The 20925-nt window shown below is 35.5% G+C and overlaps 1 protein-coding gene across 1 annotated transcript in view; it reads right to left on the bottom strand.

Moving 5' to 3' along the window:
* Window positions 1-20925, bottom strand: part of Cntnap5 (contactin associated protein family member 5) — an 852241-nt gene that overhangs the window by 639018 nt on the left and 192298 nt on the right. Inside the window, exon 2 of the mRNA XM_090342979.1 lies at window positions 14173-14277. Coding sequence (XP_090199105.1) covers window positions 14173-14277 — 105 coding nt within the window. The remainder of the gene's footprint in view (window positions 1-14172; window positions 14278-20925) is intronic.

Here is a 20925-nt window from a genome sequence, read left to right as displayed (position 1 = left end):
ATTGTAATATATTACATTTATTATGTGTTAGTAGTTGCTGGTTTTTTGCAGTAATTTTTTGAAAGGTAAGGTGCAGTCTATATCTAGTGTTCAGGTTACAGGAAACACTTCCTATTTTTAGTACATTGCATAAGTTGTTTTACTACTTTTATAATATACTAAGTGTCTATCATATTAAGGAGCAAGAAAAATGGTTTATGCATATCAATAACGTCCTAGCTATAGATAAAGTGATTAAACATGCATTTATAATCATATTATTCCAAAAGGTTCATTGTGGTGCTCTTTTTCTCAAAAGATAACTCTACAATCAGTGAACACTGCCCTCAAGAAGTTTCTAATTTGGTTGGAAAATGTTCAATATAGTTAAAAAAAAAGCTCAGTAATGTTATTAGAAATGCTAGAGGGAAGGTGGGGAGAGAGAAGTGGAGATAGACGTAAAAAGAAGAGTATGTAATAGTCCTGCTATATAACTCTCTTCATATCTGATGAAAAGTCAGCTATGATTATTTCATAATTCTACAATACTCCTTATTGGGGGGATTGCCTTCAAGAGAAGATTCATAATCAAATACAATAATACCTATATGAAAGAAAACTGCTGGCTCAGTGGCAGATGGCTGTCTTCACCCTTATGTCTTGGGGGAATTTCAGTGCTTTAAACATGCAAATCACTTAGGGACATGAGCAAAAAAAAAAAAATTCCAGTCCTACTGCTGAGAGTCTGAGTTACATACATTTCTGGCAAGTTCCTAAAGGGTAGTCACTTTTTTGCTCTTCTGAGATTACTCCTTGATTACTGAGATTACTCAAAAAGCAGTTTGGATACCTAAGCCCAGAGTTCAAGCCCCATGACCAGCAAAAAAGAAAGAAAGAAAGAAAAGAAAAAAAGCAGTTTTGGGATCCTTGCCCTGTTCCCCGTGTTTCTCCAAACACTACTGTGTCTGAGAGGTCCTATACTTTTATCATCCCTAGGATGTTATGCTGAAATTTCCTACCCACCATATTAAGCAGGCCTGACCATCCAGAAAACTTTCTTTTACATATGGTAATATACTTCAATTTTACATTTTTATTAGACAAATGATATCAATATGTGTACCTACAACATGCATAAAACAACCTCAGAAAGGATGAGTCAGTTTGGAGCTATGAGTAGATGCCTTGCCTGCCATTCTAAGGTCATAGGTTTGAACCCCATCCCTGTAAAACATCAAATTACAACAACAAAACTTCGTAAAACAAATATTTAACTTAATGAACTACAGAGTGAACATATTCTTAACCAACAGTCCCCAAAATAGAAGTAGGGATGCCTATCCAGCCCCCAATGTCTTTAATCTCCATTGTTTAATATTTCTCACATAGCATAAGCTAAATTTTCTATTATTTATATGAAGAATTATGCTAAAAAAGATGCCCTGGAATACTAATTACTTTGGATATTTTTGTAGAGGAGGTGCATTAGGAACAAGTCCTTAGTAAAACAAATGATAAGTATTCTTTCATTAATTCTGGACTTTTAGACAAATATGACAGTGCACTGATTAGAAAACTAAGGTCCAGACATAGCTTATAATTGCATGGATGTTAAGAATTAAGAAAAGGTAGTGAGTGGAACATACCACATAAAAGGTGGAAAGGAATCAGCCTATGACACCAATATCCTGGAGAAAAGGAACTGTAAGATTTTAACTGTAATTATCTATCTCTTTAGTGATTATTATTTGCTAAATTTTTAAACTTCTGCCCAGTAGAATCAGTAATCTTTAACTCATTTTCCAAATGAATATTTTTGTTCGGTTATGGGGTTTGGACTCTGGGCCTGGGTGCTGTCCCTGAGTTCTTCAGCTCAAGGCTACCACCCTACTCCTGGAGCCACATCACCACTTCCAGTTTTCTAGTGGTTAATTGAAGATAAGTGCTTCATGGTCTTTAGTGCCTGGGCTGGCTTTGAACTGCGATCCTCAGATCTCAGCCTCCTAATTACCTAGGATTACAGGTTTGAATCAAGTCACTGTGTTCCAAATGAAATTTTTTATAGGGTATAAAGGTATATCAGTAGATATTTACCTAACAATCCCAGGATAGTCAACATAAGACTTATTGTACTGCAAATACATATTATTCAACTATTCAGATACCAGCCTCATGAATACATTTCAGGGAACCATAAACTATATATATATATATATATACATATATATTACTGATTTCATTAAGGTTTTAATGGATCTGAATAAAATCCCTCCAGTCTACTGGTATTATAGTCCTTGTACTGTTAGAGCAGACCATGTTACCCACAGGTATGTACAGTTATATAAACATATAGCATAAATAACTGTGCACAGAAAATTGATAAGTGATAGTAATATTCTTTTCATTACTTTGGAGTGTACCACTAGTTATTACAAAATTTAGGAGTATGTCATGTTTTGCAGGTAGAAGTCTCATGCATCTATTTACTGCGTCTCTTAATTGCATAAAGATGTCTTTGGAATAAATGACATACATCTAAGCTTGGGTAAGTTGTCCTGCTATACTTACGTAGACAAAATCAGCAAATAACACTTTTCAGAATATGCCCTACTTGTTAAGTACCATAGGACTGTATCTTTTTTCCTCTTGATTGGAATACATATTGCAAAACACAGTAATGAACTGCCAATCACTAGATTAATATGTCATTAATAATTCTGCATTTTTCTGTCATTATCTTTAAGTGTAATGTTTTAAATTAAACACAAATATCTGCAGAGTTAAAGAAACATTCGCCCTTTGCACATATTAGAGGCCTCGGACTTTTGGTTCATTGAATTAGTATTTTGTGTTAGCATTTATAGAGTGCTCCATGGGAGAAAAAAAAAGCCAAAATAACACAGCCATCAGGAAAAAAATGTGCAGGGCATTGATTTCTGTAGCATTTTTATTGTGTCAAATGGAGATGCTTAGTCTCGGAAGTATAACATTATCAGTGAGCAGTGCATGCACTACATCCCAGCACTGATATGTTTTGTAAATAGTTTAACTGAACAGGGGCCAACACAGTGATCTGTCTCTATCTGAGACATTGTCCCAAGGTTCCTTGTCAATAGCTGCTTTCTACTCTGTACTTCTTGGTATTTAGTTTTCCTAATGAGAGAAGAGACTTAGGGTATTATTGAAATATCTAGGTGAAGTTTGGTGGCTCCAAGGAGGAAATAAGAATGACCAATAGACACCTGAAGAAATGCTCAACATCTCTGGCCATAAAAGAAAGGGAAATCTATAGGGAACGGGGGAAAACAAGATGAGGGGTGGGGGTGGGGGGAGGGAAATGGGGACCAAGACATGTGAAAGGGTATCAATGTATGGGAATTAATGCACCATCTATCTGGCAAATATCATGTAACCCTTCTATTAATTACAATAAAAATATATAAAAAAGAAAGAAAGGGAAATCAAAACTACATAAAGATTCATCTTATCCAAGTTAGAATGGTCATTATCATAAAAGCTAGTAACAACAAATGCTTGTGGGGATGTAGCCAAATGGAAACTCTAGTATACTGTTGGTAGGAATGGAAACTGGTTCAATGGTTCAACCATTCAGGAAAGCAGTATGGAGGTCTCTCAAATGTCTAAACATAGAGCTCTCCTATGTTCCAGCAATCCCACTCTTGGGTATTTACCCAAACCATCACAAATAAGGCCACACTAAAGCTATCAGCACAACTACGTTCATTATAGTATTATTTACCATAGCTAAGATATAGAACAAACCCAATTTTCCCTCAGTAGATGAATGGATCAAAAATGTGGCATATATACACAATGGAATTCTATATTGATATCGGAAAAAATTGCATTGCCGCATTTGTAACAAAATGGAAAGACTTAGGAAAAACCATATAAGTGAAGTAAGCCAGAACCAAGGAAACATAGACTCCAGGGTTTCTCTCATTTGTAATAATTAGTATATGTCTAGGATTTTCCTAGCAGAGGATCACGGTAGCTCAGTAGCTGTGTACATCTGACCATAAGGTGATGCTAAGCAAAATGAACTCCAGGATATGAAAACATGCTTTTTTGTGGTTTTTGTTTTTAATGTACTATGTGAACTTACTTCTTTTTCTTTCATTTTACCCCCATAGGGTTTATCCCTTCTTGTCCCTGTATCTGATTTGTGTACCTGGTGTATTGTATATATATACATATTTGAATTAGAGAAGGACTGTTACAAAATGCTGTAACAATGATACTCATAAGACAATTTGCATATGTTGGAAATTAATTTTACATCTTGTGGGGGGTGATATTGGGAGTGAGACCCCGTGGGTAAAAAATGTGGGATAGGGTAACATGTTCAACAAGAAATGTACTCACTAACTTACATAGTGAGTTCTTCAGTTGTAACCCCTCTGTACATCACTTTAATGATAAATTTAAATTATAAAAGACTGAACACAGAGCTCCCCAATGACCCAGTAAATCCCACTTCTGGGAAGTTATTCAAACGACCACAAGAGAGCTATACTAAAGTTACCAGCAAAACCACTTTCATTGTACAATTATTTACCATAGGTAAGATATGCAACCAACCCAATACCCATCAATAGATGAATAGGTCAAGGAAATGTGATATATATATATATATATACATATATATATATATATATCATGGAATTCTTGCTTCCATCAGAAAGAATGACATCACGCCATTCAAAAGGAAAGGGACTTGGAAACAATCATATTAATCATAGGCTCCATGTTTTCCCTCATTTGTAATAATTAGTGTATGTCTAGTATAGTCCTAACAGAGGCTCACAAAGCCTCAGCAGCTATGTACATATGACCACATAAGGATAAACAAATGCAACAGTAATATCCACAAGCTTATGTTAGAAATGAACTTTACAACTTTGTGGTGGGAAGAGAGAGAAAAATGAGGGAAGGGGTAACAATGTTTGACAAGCAATGTACTCATTACCTTAGTTATGCAACTGTAGCCTCTCTGTGTATCACATTCACAAATAAGATAAATGAAAAAGAATAATAAAAGAAGGAAAAACATAGTGAAGGGAGAGGAGGAAGGAATCTAGGGAATGTTCTGAACCTTCCACTGTTGTACTAAACAAATTGCATTCTATTCATATCATGGCTGCTTTATAATAATCCATAGGGCAGCCTAGAGCTGTCTTTGGTGAACATTGTAGTGTTGCCCATGGTAGGATACTCAGTGCCTTCATCTGCTATTTAGTATGCTGTCTGATGCAAGACTGTAGAGAAGGCAAAGCTTGCTATTTTGCTGATAGGTTCTGATTCCACTGCTGTCCTCAAGCCTTATCTCCTCATATGGAATGAAATGATACTAAACTGAAAGCCAACTTCCAAAGACTTTTATGGATCCTTGGTGTTTTGACAAGAGAAGAGGGAGGAATGTGTATGTATTTTGTGCTGAACAGAGATGAGAGCTTTAAACCTTAGTTTTTTTTAAATCTGTTCACCATCTCAGGAAGCTAAAACTGCTCTGACATAAGACATCAAATTCTCCATGGCAACAAAATTGTCATGCTAGAAACATACAATCTCAACTTACACAGGCAAGCATCTCAAAAATATATTGAAAAGAGGAAGAAGCATAATTTCAAGGGACAAATGGTAAATGGAAGAGTTTGCAAACTGTATTTGAAAAAAAAAGGACAGGATGAGAAAGATAAACACAAGCTTTTCCTCTCAAGGGACTAAACACATCTGTTTCTGCTTGTGATTTAATCATATAACATAACATACATCCTTTCCTTCATTTTCAGCTTCTTGCTCCCCCATTCCCTGGCTTCATGCTGGCCCAGCAGTTCCCACACTTCATTCCGACAGGGTTCCTGGCAGCAGATTTAATGTCCAGATCAAAAGCTTTCTTGCCACAAAACAAATTATGTTTGACAAGAACAGATCCTTCCTAAGCCACCATTATATAGATTGACTTGGCAACCTATGCTAATGATGATCTGATCCCCAGCTTAAAATATTTTTGTCCCATTTTTTCCAAAAAGTAATTAGTTCTCTTTCTTGCCTTTCATTTTCTCCATGTGAGATAGCATGGGGACTGAGGGAAAGGGAAAGCGAGAGAACAAAAAATCCATTTGGCAAATCCTCTGTCTAGATGAGATAGCAGAGTGGGGACTATTACAGACAGACTTTAAGCACCTAATCCCTCCTTCTGGGCTTCAGTGCCCAGATCTTGACTGGTACAGCAATGGCTCGGGTCAACAGCTGTTTCCAGGGATGGTTATTTTTTCCTTCCCCTTAAGAGAACAGTTTATTGTTAAATTTGCTTTTCTGAGAGTCAGAGGCCCTCATTGAGACACGATTGCCTAACACAGCCTCATGAATTCTCCTTTTCACTTTGAAATGATCATTGTTTCTTCCAGGGCACATTTACCAGCTGTGCACATTCTCCCCAAGTGTCCTCAGATATGTGTATATTAGATTTCTTGTAGTCACTGGAAAAATGGGATGTTTTTACCATCCGTAATCAATGTATGGCAGTGGTCTATGTGATCACTAGGGGATGCAATGGCTGTGAAGGTTCCCAAGAGTTTGCGATGAAGTTAGTTCATTCAGGAGTGATGAGCAGCCAATGTGGATTCTTTTCTTTACAGGAAAGTAAAACACAGTAAATATCCATGGTTTTACAGTTTGGATTTCATCGTTAGAGGAATGAAGAAATTCCTTGACGGGTATATTGAAAGTTTGAAGTTGCGTGACAAGTACATAAATGAATGGAAAGAGTATGTTAAAGGAAAATTGCACTCAAGCTAGGATATTATAAAAAAAGTAAAATATAATATAATAATCCTAGAAAATTTCACTAAAAATCGACCTGGTGATCATTTAATTTTCTAGGAGACTGCATCTGTCATTTGGAATTATTCTTTGCTGATTGATTAGATTTCAAATACTATGAAGTTTCATGTTAACTTTTTAATTTGGGCCCCATACAGGAGATTATAAAAAAAAGTATGAAACTCCTTACAAGGTGTATAATCATGTAAGACAGTTTACTGGAAAATGCCAACTCGCCTAGGTAACAGACATCCAGAGAGCTGATAAAGTGTTATCTGCCTAAATTCTATGAGGTTATTCGTAGAATAGATTAGCTTTTGGGTCAGTGGACCCAAAGCTTTTTGTTCCTGACTTGCATACCAGAATGTCTAATTTACAAGCCTTTGGAATTTGGGATTACATGGCATTTCCAGATTCTCAGGCCTCAGACTGGAAGTTTTCCATCAGTTTTCTCAGTGGTTTTTATTTCCTTACAGAAAGGATCTTATGGGCCTTCCCAAATCTGGAAAGCCAACATCCTCTTGTCCTCTTGTATATCTCTGCATGCTCCCTGAAGAACCTTGGTTGATACAGGTTTTGTATTTACCTAACATTTTTATTCTAAAATTTGTTTCTTTCCTCTCAGTGTTTCAAATGATTTCTAGAACAAAATTTATCATTTTACTTTAAATCTTCAATGAGTTGGATAATTTTGGAGTATTTATTCTATATTTATATGATAGCTATGATTTAACTTACTGAAAATCATACTTTGGAAAATGTTTATTGCTTATCTATTTTAAGCTATTCCCAAGGTCAATAAAGTTCAGCTAGATTCTCTCTCTCTCCCTCCCTCCCTCTCTCTCTCTCCTCTGCTCTTTAAGAGTTTTAAATGAATAAATGGTTGCGAGTGTATGTAAAACTGGTATACATCTGTTTAGAATGTTCAGAGGCTGTGGGTTAGGTAGTAAAAGTATAAGATCAGTTTCATAATACCTTCATTTTAGGACAGAAAGGACTGAGATAAATGCAGGAATCTGTTGCAAGTGTTTTTGCATAATGCGGCCTTAAGCCATACAGCACCCACAAAATAATTTGGAATGGATGGAACAAACATGGATGATTCTTGTAAATCTCAAATGTGTGTTTGTATTGATAATTTTGTAAGGGCTATAATCACACAAATATTAAAATAGCCCTTGGCAGAGAAAAGATCCCCCAAAAATTCTATAGAATTTATTAGGAAAAATCATATTAAGCATTGAAGTATTGAGATAGAGTATAATGAATTAGATCCCTAGGTGTTGACTAAAGCAGAGTAGAGAGATACCAGACACATAGAGGCATGATTGAGAGTAATCTCTCATTGCTGTCCAAAATAGAGAATAATATTTTGGTGGATACTATATTAAAATAAATCAAAAAATGGGGGAAGGAAGGATTGAAAAGAAATAAAGACTGAAAGGAAGAAAGGAAAGGAAAGGGAAAGGAAGGAAGGGAAGGCAGGAGGGAGGGAAGGAGGGCTGGAGAGAGGGAAGAAGGGAGAAGAAAGCCTGCATAGGTTGGTTATTATCAGTCTAAAAAGCTTTGTACAGCAGAAGAAACAATCAAAATAAAAGTGGAGACTAAGAAATGAGAAAGGATGTTTATAAGATAAATACCTAAAATGAAAAGGATCACATGAAATTAAATGAAACAATTCCAAATAACTCAATTTAAAAATAGAAGAAACATTAAGCAAAAAACAGGTATTTATTGCATGTCAAAAGGTATTTTGTCATCAGGGAAATAAAAATATAAAAAAATAATGGAAGTATTGGAAAAGATGTGGAGAAAAGGGAATCCTCACTTATTATTTTCTTGGTGATATTTTATTTGTCTTATTTGTTTTTATCAGTCATGGAGGTTGAACACTGGGCCTGGGTTCTGTCCCTGAGCTCTTCAACTCAAGGATAGCACTCTACCATGTTGAGCCACAGTGCCAGTTCCTGGTAATATTTAATTTATTTAATTTTGTTTTTACTAGATTATACTAGTTGTACAGAACAATCTCATTGTTACATTTCCTCTCTTGTTTATCATGAATTAAAATCAGCTTCACTGCTTGTTACAGTCTCTCTCCCTCTATCTCTCCCTGCAGAATAATCATCCCCAACAGGTTTTCTTGTTACATTTTCAATGATCTGTTTTGACAGCATTCAATGTCCTTCATCCTCCTCCCTTTTTGGAATATTGAGGATATGGTAAAATGGTACAATTATGGAAAACATTAGTGTGGCTCCTCAGAAAAATTAAAACTAGTTTTTCCATGTAATTGAGCAATATCACTACTGTGTATGTGAATGACAAAAATCAATCTCTCCATTAAGTACTTGCACAACCAAGCTGTTGGCAGTATTCACAGTGACCAATATGTGCAAACCACCCAAGAATCTGTTGATGGCTAAGCACATAAAGAAATTGAGGGGCTGTGAGTTTGGCCTAGTGGTCGAGTGCTTGCATAGCATTCAAGAAAACCCAGATTTGACTCCTTGGTACCACATACATAGGGGGAAAAAAGGCAGAAATGGTGTTGTGGCTCAAGTGGTAGAGCTTTAGGGTTGAAAAAGCCCAAGGATAGTGCTCAAGACCTGAGTTCAAGCCTCAGGACTGGCAAAAGGAAAACAAAAAAAAAATTGAGGTGTGTGTGTGTGTGTGTGTGTGTGTGTGTGTGTGTGTGTGTGTGTATGTGTGTATGAATAGTATTCATCCATAAACTAGAAAAAGCCCTGCATTAATTACAGCATACATGCATCTTGTGGGCATTATTCTAAATGGGATTACAAAATACAGAAATAACACAGTAATCTCACTTATATAGAATCTAAAAAAGAGAATAGTGCTTTAGTGGTTTCCAGGGATCAGGAAAATGGAGAGCTGTTATGGAATGCTATCTTTCATTTAGAAGAATAAATTGTGACACCATAAGAGTTAGCATGGCTACTTAGTTGATAATATCACACTATACAATTGAAGTGTGCTAGGCCAGTAAATGTAATTTTCTCAATACACCTAACACATACACAATAAGTCTGAGGAGTTATAGATTTTAAAGATTGGTAAATAACTGGATTGTGCTAGTCACTTTATAATGTATACCCCTGTCATTCATCATACCATATATGGGAAATATGTGAAATTTTACTTGCTAGTTATATTTTATTAACATCATGAGGAAAAAAGAAACTAACAAAAATATCACACAATTTCCATTGTTAATAAAAAATATCTGTGATGATTTTAGCTGCAGTCTGGTACCATTTATTTGTAGTAGGAGAGTGAATTCCTAGACATAGCATCCTCATATTCAAGGTCTTTAATATTTCTATAGATATCATAAATAACATGCTGGATACGATGTGTGCACTCATAAAATAGAGAAAATTTAAATTTTATCCATATGCGATAGAGTAGTTGGGATTTTAATTGCTTTTAGTCCCTGATTGAGGATAGAGAGGACACAATTCTGGTTTGAAAAGAAAAACAACGATTCATTATCTTAACAAAATTTCCAACATCAAATAATGCTACAGGCATTCTCTTCAACTAAATTTTATATTTGTCTATCCACCTATTGACAATTTTATAATAACATCACCCCATTGCTTTTATAGTTTATACTAACACATATAATATAGCATACATTCTATGCATTTATATGAAAATATATCTTTATACACACACATATATAGATAGATATCTATTTCATTTAAACATATTAACATATATAATAGACCATTTTTTCCCTTGGGCTCTCTCTCTCTCTATATATATATACATATATATGCTTGTAGATCTAAGAAAAGAGATAATAAATATTATTTTAAAATGTCATTTTCTGACCTCAAAATTTATAAATCTTTTTCCTTTGTTGTTGTCCAAACAATATAGTTTAATTATTCATATATCACCACATTGTATTAGGCATTATAATTAGTCTACATATGAATTAATGTGTAGAGAATGATGTTCATTAGGAAATCTGCAGCTCCTACATCATTTTCTAAAAGGGACTATATAATATTTGGATTTTGATATTGTAGGAGTCATGGAATTTATCTCATATGGATTCGGATCATTAACTACATACATACATTCTTGTACTTACAGTTATATTCACTATAGGCCTTATACTTGCATACATACGCCTTTGCATGAATTTTGCATGTGTATATTCTCAACTACTTGCCTATAACCATATTTTCTCTATAAAATTTGGTAAATACATACTGCAGAAGTACAGTTAATTTTTACACACACATGCAGTTAATTTTTACATACACTCATAGTATGCAAATGAAACAAATAATGCCACTATTCTCAAAATACTAAATATTAGCTACTAATTATGTTTGTGATTACATGGAAGTTTACATTCTCATAAGATCTCTTTTTTGCTTGTTTTTTATTATTATTATTATTATTGTTGATGTCAGTTGTGGGGCTTGAACTCTGGGTATGGGCCCTATCCCTGAGCTTTTCTATTCAAGGCTAGTGATGTACCACTTTGAGCCCCAGTGCCACATCTAGTTTTCTGCTGGTTAATTGAAGACAAGAATCACATGGATTTTCCTGCCCATGATGGCTTTGAACCGCAATCCTCTGACCTTCACTGCCTTGAATAGTTAGGATTATAGCTTACAGCCACCATGCCCAGCTCTCATATGAACTCATTCTTTTTGCCAGTCCCAGGGCTTGAACTCAGTCTCTACCACTGTCCTGGGACTTTCTCAAGGCTAGAGCTCTGCCACTTAAGCCACAGTATCACTTCCGGCTTTTTACGTATATGTGGTACTGGAGAATTGAACCCTGGTCTTCCTGCCTGCTATGCAAGCACTCCAGCCCTAGGCCAAACTCCAAGCCTCATATGAACTCTTTACCAATAAGGTCTGTGCCTATTTTGCCTACTAGATCTTAAGGTTCTAGCAGGCTTCTAGCATAGCAAATGCTGACAAAATTCATGGAAGTACATATTATTCATGAATTTACCCAATGTCCAATTTAATTGCATTCCGAATCCCCTGGTTGATGAATATCTTTGAGCCTCATTCTAGACATCTAATTCAGTGTGTCTGGGAGATAACTCAGGTAATTCACCTGTAAAATTGTTCAGATGATTCAAGAATGCAGCTGTAGATAAGAGCTGGTGATCTTAACACTTCCTTGAGTGCAATTCTATTCTCCACTGAAAGCAGGGGCTTTGTCAGCACCTTGAATGCTGAGCTACAAAGTGAGATCTCAACTAAGGAACCCCCTTCAATGACCATAGCTTCAGTCCAGGCTTCCCAGTTTAGATTAATGTCTAGTTAAGAGAAAAGAGAAAAGTCAATCTCCCTTTGTTCACAGCTGGATCACAGCAATTACAATCAGTTGGAACAGATTCATCTGTGCCCAGTCAATATCTATCCACTAGGAAGAGGACTAGCCTGTGATCAGACACACAGCTTGTCTGTGGCAAGGAGCCATGAGGCAGTAACAATTTCCTGCTGCAGTTGTTTGGATGGGATTGAGATAAGCTCTGTCCCTTGAATGCCTGCTGGAGACTGTGCTAACATTTCCCAATTTGTGTTTCATTCTCAAATTAAAAAAAAAAGAAAAAGAAAAATGTGTCTCCAGGCTCCATTTCACTTTTTTATCCTTCAGTGGGATAGCTCTTTGAGATATGCCAATCTGACCTCATGTGGCACATATGCTGTTAGGCAGACATCACTGGAGATAGTCCACAGATTAAAAACTCTGAGTTTGGCAACAACTAAATGATTTGTAGAAACTCACAGAGCATGTAAATATAATAGCCCAGCATTTGAACACTGTTCAATTTGTTTCTGAGTTACTCTTCTTTCCATTCCACCCCATGCAACCTGTCCTATTGTGTCAACTTTATATCATGATTCCTGCAAACTTCATCTCTAGATTCAAAGGAATAAGGATTGATTAGAGCATTTTCTGTTCATTCCTGTGTAATCTCAGGAAAATTTTATGATTTGAACCTCACAAACAGAGCAAGCAGCAATAATTGAGGGGTGAACGTCAATTGTTCTTACTTTACAACATGTCTGTTAAGATTCAGCTAAAATGCTTGAATAATGTTTGGGGCACAGAATATTTAGCAAATTAAATTGCAGTCTACAATATTGTTATCACTATATACTGTTGTGACTGGCCAGCACTTCTTTTTCTTTTAGGATAATATGTTCTCTTTACAGCAGCAGAGATATGGATTTAGGAACTTTCTTAGTTACCAAAATTCATCCCTGCTCAAATCCTTTGTGTAAAATGATATAATGTTTGTATTTAATAGACATACATTCATTTCTGCAGTTTAGAATATAACTAGGTAATTTATGACATGTATGTTGTAAGTGATAAATGTATGATGTACATGACTAATGTACCATATTATGTAAGGAATGAAGACAAAAAAGTCTGTATATGATAAGTCTGAAAGCAATATCTTTCAAATTATGATGCTATGAAGTGATTTAAGTGATCTAAATCATATTCCAGAATGCAAAGATAAGCAAACATTGACAAATTAATATATTTGGCCAAATATATCAATGGATATATAGTTAATAGTTTAAAGAATGAGCAGATCTTTTAACATTGCAACTAATTTTCATTAATAACATCAGTAGGTAATTAATAAATACTAATCATTAATTCAGATATCAGATATTTTAAGCTTTTTCTTTTGTTTATTATCTTTCTTCACCCTTTTTATTAAAGAATTTATCAACATTGATTTTCACATCACACTTCAAATGACATGTTCAACAAACATGTATTCAAGAAGGGAATCTCTATACAAAATCACTGGCACCCAGACTCCAGAACACAATCAAAATTAGGCTGAGGGTTTGAATGTCATAGACACACACCAATCTATGCAACAATCATTATGTCCATAGTAGCTATATAAAGGGATTTTAGTTCAACATCTTAATTTATGGGTACAATGCATCCTGGATTTTATGACTGCATTCTTGGCCCAACCCCACATTTTCTCTTCATTTGTCTCCTCCGCTTCATCCCTCCTCTTGTATGATGCTCTAAAAGGTGATGACAGGATGAGCTCTAGTTCTGTGGTAGAATGTGTAAGGTCCTAGGGTCCACCTCAGGGTAGGAAAACAAAACTTTCTTTGGGTTGGAGGTAGATGATTTAGCATAATTTGACTGTATATGGCATCACTGGAGTATAATTAAGTTAGATTTACACCTTTCTTTTTACAGGTCATCTTCTACTCACTGTTGTTGGCCACTATCTCCTATGCACTCACAATGCTCTGCGTTAGCCTATAGTTTTACAATTTTAGTCATTCAACTTACCAACCCTCCAGTTGAGTTGAGCTGAACTGGGAGTGCCAGTGATATCTGAGGAGCTGGAGAAAGCCATGGGAGAGAGGAGCGATGCCAAAGGGTCATCACAGTTGTCTGAAATGGAGAGAGAGAAAAAAAGAGAGAGAAGAGAGAGAGAGAGAGAGAGAGAGAGAGAGAGAGAGAGAGAGAGAGAGAGAGAGAGAGAATTCTGTTAGTCAAAAAATATCATGTCATTCACAATGATCATTTATTAAATTGACCACCTGCTCTGCCTATGGCCATTGGTTTCCAGGTGTCATTATAACTACACTTCACAACAACCTATATGCAATGGAAAAACTTCATTTTTTAGATAGAGAAAACGAGGAGGTCAAGTAACAGGTGGGTTGTTTGACGTCAGAATGTAAAGAAGTAGTGCCAACACAATTCTCGCTAGGTTTTTTTGACTTAAAATAAGGTTACCCATCCATTCCTTGAACTGAATATTTTCATAGAACATCACATGGTTGTTATTGCATTCATTCTATAAGAAGACAGAATACAAGGAAGGGACATCATTTAACTATTCCCCTATCATCAGTCCCCAAGGACCCCTGTAATGACAGTATAATACTTAAGATAGTTTATTCTCAGTTTGTGAAGCTCATTAGAAAACACATTTTTTAACATAGCTAGCATATTCCAGGAAGCAATTGAGAGTAGTTCCAGACTTTATATAATTGGCGTGTGTGTGTGTGCATGTGTGTGTGTTGGGAACATATCTTGCTATGTAGTCTAGGGTGGCTTTCTACTTACAATCACTTAGCATCCACTTTCCCAAGGGCTTAGATTACAAAACTCTACCAAAGGTGCTAGGTTGAACAATTATGAAGTTGATGTTCACTTCTATAACTGAGCTTCCAGTCTTTTCCTAAATGTTGTACATGTACTTTTGAAAATGTCTTTAATAATGCCTAAATATGAAATAGAGATATGGTCATGGCACTATAGTTCTGTTCATTCAAATTGAAACTGGTGTACCTTATCCATTTCACATACAGAGCTATATTCTTCACTCTTAGTACATTGATGCCTTTGAGTTTCTATGCCCTCTGAAGGTCATGTCAGAATATATAATTGCTATTGCAACAGTACTAAGTCATGGAAACATTAAGAGATGATTAAAGCATGATAATTAAACATTCCCAGCTATAGGAATGTTCAATGTCTTAATGAAAGTGCTTTCAGGAGGAAGTCTCTTACTTTCCCGTCTTCTGTCATGTAATGACGCAGCATTGATAGATGCTGCCAACTTGACACCATCTCCTGAGCTTCTAAGTATGTGAGCCAGGAAACCTTTATACATTAGAAATTTCCTGTCTTTGGTATTCTATGACTAGAACAATTGTGTTACTCAGTATTATCTTGCTTGTATATTTTCCTGTAGTTTACATTTTTGTGAGCCCCTAGCAAAAAAATGGTGTATATTAGGTCTTAAAGGTATGATGAATTAATGACTGGTAAGTGCTGAAATTAAAACAAGAATTCATTTTGATTAGCCAAATTGTATATGGTCATATGTATGTAGCTATTGAGCTGTTGTGATCCTCTTGCTGGACTGTCCTACCCGTATCCTAATTATGATAAATGAGTGAAATTCTGAAGCCTTTTTGTGTGGATCTGGCTTACTTCACTTGTGAGTGCTTCCAGATCTTTCCATTTGCCTGGAGATGCTATTCTTTCTGAGGAAGCATAGAATTCCATTGTGTATATATAACACATTTTCTGGATTCATTCATCTACTGAGGGACATTCTGGTTCTATATCTTAGCTATGGTAAATAATGGTGCAATAAATGTAGTTGTGCTGGTAGCTTTAGTGTGGCTATATTTGTGATCATTTGGGTAAATGCCCAGGAGTGGGATTGATAGAGCATAGGGGAACTTTACGTTTACTCTTTTAAGGAAACTTCAGCCTGCTTTCCACAGTGGTTGATCCAGTTTTCATTCTCACCAACAAATAGTGTACTAGCATTCCCTTTTGTCTATATCCCCACAAAGAACAACAAAATGGTGAGACAAAGGACAAAAGGGAAACCAATGCAACAGTGATACTCACATGACAATGTGTTGGAAATGTGTTGTGTTGGTGGGGGGAGAGAAAGTGATAGAAAAGTGAGAGAGGGGGCAACAATGTCCCACAAGATATGTACTTATTATCTTATGTATGTAATTGTAACACCTTTGTACATCACCTTGCCAAAGAAAGTAAATTTAAAAAAAGAAAAGAAAACAGGCAACAATCCATCAATCAACTAAGGAGTCAACCTCACAATGTCAACATTCTTTTTCTGATTTTTCTATGTTTTACACAACTGATCCTTTAGTATGCTGACAAATGACTTCAAGAAAGGTGAAAATACCTCATTCAAAATAAATTTAAAACCTGACATTCTGATGGAAAGTAAACTTCATGAACAAAAGGCTCTTAGGAAGAATTTATTTGACATCTTTTTAGAGAGTATTTGCATAGGATCATACTTGTTTACCCAGCACATTCATGCAGAGTTTCAATTCAGCTAATTGCAGAAAAATTAATTAGACAGAAGGAGTAAATTTTTGTTTGTTAAATGTATTTAAAAAAATAAACTGGCAAAATATATTTTGAGTATCTCCAAACCACAAATGTTTGGAAACACAATACTGAGCTGCATCCTGACTAAAATACATAAAAGAGGAAGAACATAATAATTACATTGGTGACTAGGGTACTTCAGGAAGAGAAAGCAAACAATGGATTCTATGTCCCTGATAAAAGGAGCATGCATGGTTTCCACTTGTTACTCCATTTATATTAACAAATTATTTGAAAGAAAGAACAACTTACTTTTGCCTATGACTTCTTTTGCAACAAGACACATTAGATATATGTGGAGAAATTAGCTCGACAGAAACAATCAGACATACACAGACACACTCAAATATACACAGAGGTACACAAAGATACACAGACCCACAATAGAGACACACAAGGAAACACACGCATACATATATACATACATAGATACATGCATGCATGCATACATACAGAGAGACATAAGCAGACACATGCATACAGTCATCCAACGTTAGTATGGTATTGAAATTTTCAGCTCTATTGTGCCCTCATCACCCATATTAGTGTTTATAATAATCCTCCAATTTCAAATAATATCTTCACAATAACTTACACTCCTGTAAATACCTAGATTCACAGGACAAGCAAACTATAGATCTTTTCAATGCAAAATGCTACATCTTTCATAATTTTAATATACTTCCTAAATACCTCTTATGTATAAAACTGTGCTATTAGTTTTTATGGTCTTATAGTTTTCTATGAATCATTGATGTTTTATTATTTCAGTGTTAGCAACTTACTTGTAAGATTTTTATTACACAATTATCCAGTTGTTTTGACAAGTATATATGTTATAGAAGACAACTCTATTGAAATTTCAAACCAACATATCACACATCATTCAGAAAATAACCTTGAAATTCAATTCTTTCACCTTATTATAATAGTATTTGACTATAAATTACTAAACTATTTGTTAAATAGGAGAAATAAAAGTGACTTATCCGTTTAAATTTAATTTAGTCAAATAGTTGTACATTAACAATTGAACTTTTCGCCAGAGAAGCATTAGGGATAGATCTTAGTGCATTAGAATCCCAAGCTTCAAAAATTACACAAATCATTTCACAATATAATAATGTAAACAAGTTAACTGATAGAAAAGTTTAGAAATATAAGACTACAATAACACAACTAACACCGTACTATCTAGGGTTTAGGCAAGTGATTTTTGCACTTTCCTGCCATTCCATTCTCTTTTCATTTGAGTCTTCATACATTTCAAGGGGAGTCAACCTACCAGGTCTACTCACATTCCTACTTAAAACGATTCCATGGTTGGATATAGAAAATAATTCTTTATGTTGTACACAAACTAAAGGCTTTAGCCAAAACTATACAGAAGTCAGGTCAACAGTTACTGTGCTTCCTACTTTACATTTCATGTTTTACAAGCTATCTGACTTACTCCTTGACTTCCGGGATCAATGGATCCACTTTTAAAACAAGAAAATCAATAAAAAAAATAATCAATTTTAAGGAAAAGGGCCTAGAGGAGATTTTTTAGGACACCTGTTCAATTAGACCCTGTCCGTTGGAACAATGACATTTGGAGTACTTACCTGAACTTTTGATCCCTTATGAGGGAATGGGTCAATGAATAGAAAGACACTGGATGGATGATACAATCATAATGCAATATATGTCCTTGAAAATGGAACTAGGTCACTTGAGGAGAGAAGGGGGGATGAGAGAGGATGGTGTCTTTGACAGGGGGGTGGGGATATTCATCAAGGTGTACCATGTTCATAAATTAGTTTATTGAGTTAAAACCTCTAATTATTGAAGATAAAAATCAAAAATATTGTACCCATTACCTGATAAATGTAACTGTAACCCCTCTATACATTATCTGGCAATAAAATACAATAAAAAATTGAAAATATAAAAAGAAGAGAAAATGGAAAAATTTGAAATCAGATTATACAAAAGATGATCTTCCTCTCCATCCAGAGCAGAATAATAGATTCCATTGTCATCTCTAGTCAAGTGTCCAACTTTATGATCTTAACTAAACAGATCAGAAGAGCTTTTTTGCAAATTATATGTGCTCATTGGGAGTACAAGATTTGCCAGAAGAATACAAAAGAGATCATACTTTAAACATATTTTCTCTTTCTAAAACAGAGAAATGACCCAGTACGCATGAGAAAACTCATTAATTTTCATTTTGTTTGGTTGTTAAAAGGATGCCCTGGTAGTGTCAAAAGGATACTAGAGTCCAGACTTAGATCCAGTTCCTAGATTTATTTCTTCTCTTGAACCAGTGCCTCAATATTGTACATTCAAATGAAGTCCACTTTATTATATACAAAAAAAGAATCATGTTTACCATATCCAGCCATTAAATCATTCAAGGGAATGAGAATAGATTGGGGAAAATGATTCTCCCTGTAAAGTTTGAAGCCCCACAATACATGAGTTGTGGATGACAAATGGTTCAATCAAGAACAACGATTTTAAACATTGACCCAGGAATTAACGTCACAGATACACTTTTAAACTAAATATTCACAATGGGGCAGGTGATCAGTGAAAGACAGAGCTGAGTGGAATGAAAAAAATGAAGACAAAATTGTGAGGATGAAATCTCAGTGCTGAGATCTGCTGATGGGTGGGCAGACTGAGGGTAGCAGTCTCCACATCACACCTACAAGGCTGGAAAGGAAGAAAAGGAGACACCATCTTCTATACTGCAATTACAGACTTCCAGTATGTTTTCCCACCACACTGTGGTTTGCCAGCAGCAGTTCAGCCTTCTGACTGTCCACACTGGGCAAAATCTACCACCAGCTCCCTTCAGAAGTTGTGTGTGTGTGTGTGTGTGTGTGTGTGTGTGTGTGTGTGTGTGTGTGTGTGGTGTGTGGTGTGGTGTGTGTGTGTGTGTGTGTGTGTGTGTTGAGTGAATCTATCTTTCAAAAAAAAAGAAAGATGGAAGAACAAAGTACAGGGTTTTGTTGTTCGCTTGGTTCGTTTTCTTTTTCCTTTCAATTTGAGATATTATCTCCCTAAATATCAAAGATAACTCCAAGTCTCTATCTTCTTGTCTCAGCCACTCAGGTGCTGGGGAATAGGTGCAGAAGAAAGTGTTTCAGTTCAAAGGACTACCTGTGATGAGAAACTGGACATCAGACTTTTCTCTTACTTCTTGTGAAACATCTTGAAATAAGCCACATGAATTTTCCAAGTCTTGCTTTATAAAATCAAACCAAAGCTCATGGATGTGACTAGCACAAGAGGATGTTTTCAAAGCAATCACTTAAAATTAAATTGACCTTTTTTCCCCAAACCCAGAAGTGTTTAAAAGGCTATTAATAAAATGGAAATGCTTATTAAAATGTGATTTATGATTCTTCATCAAATAATGATAGATCAATCTTCACTATTTTCTTTTATAACATAAAGACCACATTTTGTGGCTCTCTGTCTTCATGTAGATAAATAACCACATTTCTGTGCACAAACACTTCTGATCAATCAGTTTTTAATGTTTATAGAATTCCATTCCTATATGCAAATAAGCAGCTTTGTATTCATAAATTAAAAGAATTTCAAAACCCTTGGAACAACTGAAATTGTGAGGTCTAACCTTTCACTTTACGAATGAAGATAACAGAAATTGGGCAGAGGACAGAACTATCCAGGGATATCCAGGCAATTAGTAGACTGGCAAGGACACAAACTTAGGTTTATATATTATCTGTGGTGACCCCTGGGCATCTCAGCCTCTACTTCTGTAGCAGGCAGGTAATCATCTCTTACATTATTCTTCATATCAATTTATTTTAATGAATAATTTAACTCATGATATAGCTTCGTGTCTTGCAACAGAAAGTACTGACAGAGTATACATAACTTCCAAAATTATGTGAATCCTGTTGTGTGATGTTGGCTTACATCTGTAATCCTAGCTAATCAAGAGGCTGAGATCTGAGGACTCAAAACCAGTCTGAGAAGAAAAGTTCATGACACTCTTATCTCCAATTCACCACATGTGAATACCACTATGTAGTATTGTGGCTCACAGTGCTATCCTTGATCATAAAGGTTAGGGTAGCACCCAAGCCCTGAGTTCAGGTCCCAAGACTGGCAAACACACACACA

Source organism: Megascapheus bottae, chromosome 12, assembly GCF_031878675.1.
Source record: "Megascapheus bottae isolate mThoBot1 chromosome 12, mThoBot2.hap1, whole genome shotgun sequence".
Classification (NCBI taxonomy): domain Eukaryota; kingdom Metazoa; phylum Chordata; class Mammalia; order Rodentia; family Geomyidae; genus Megascapheus; species Megascapheus bottae.
This window is presented reverse-complemented; position numbering and strand designations above follow the sequence as displayed.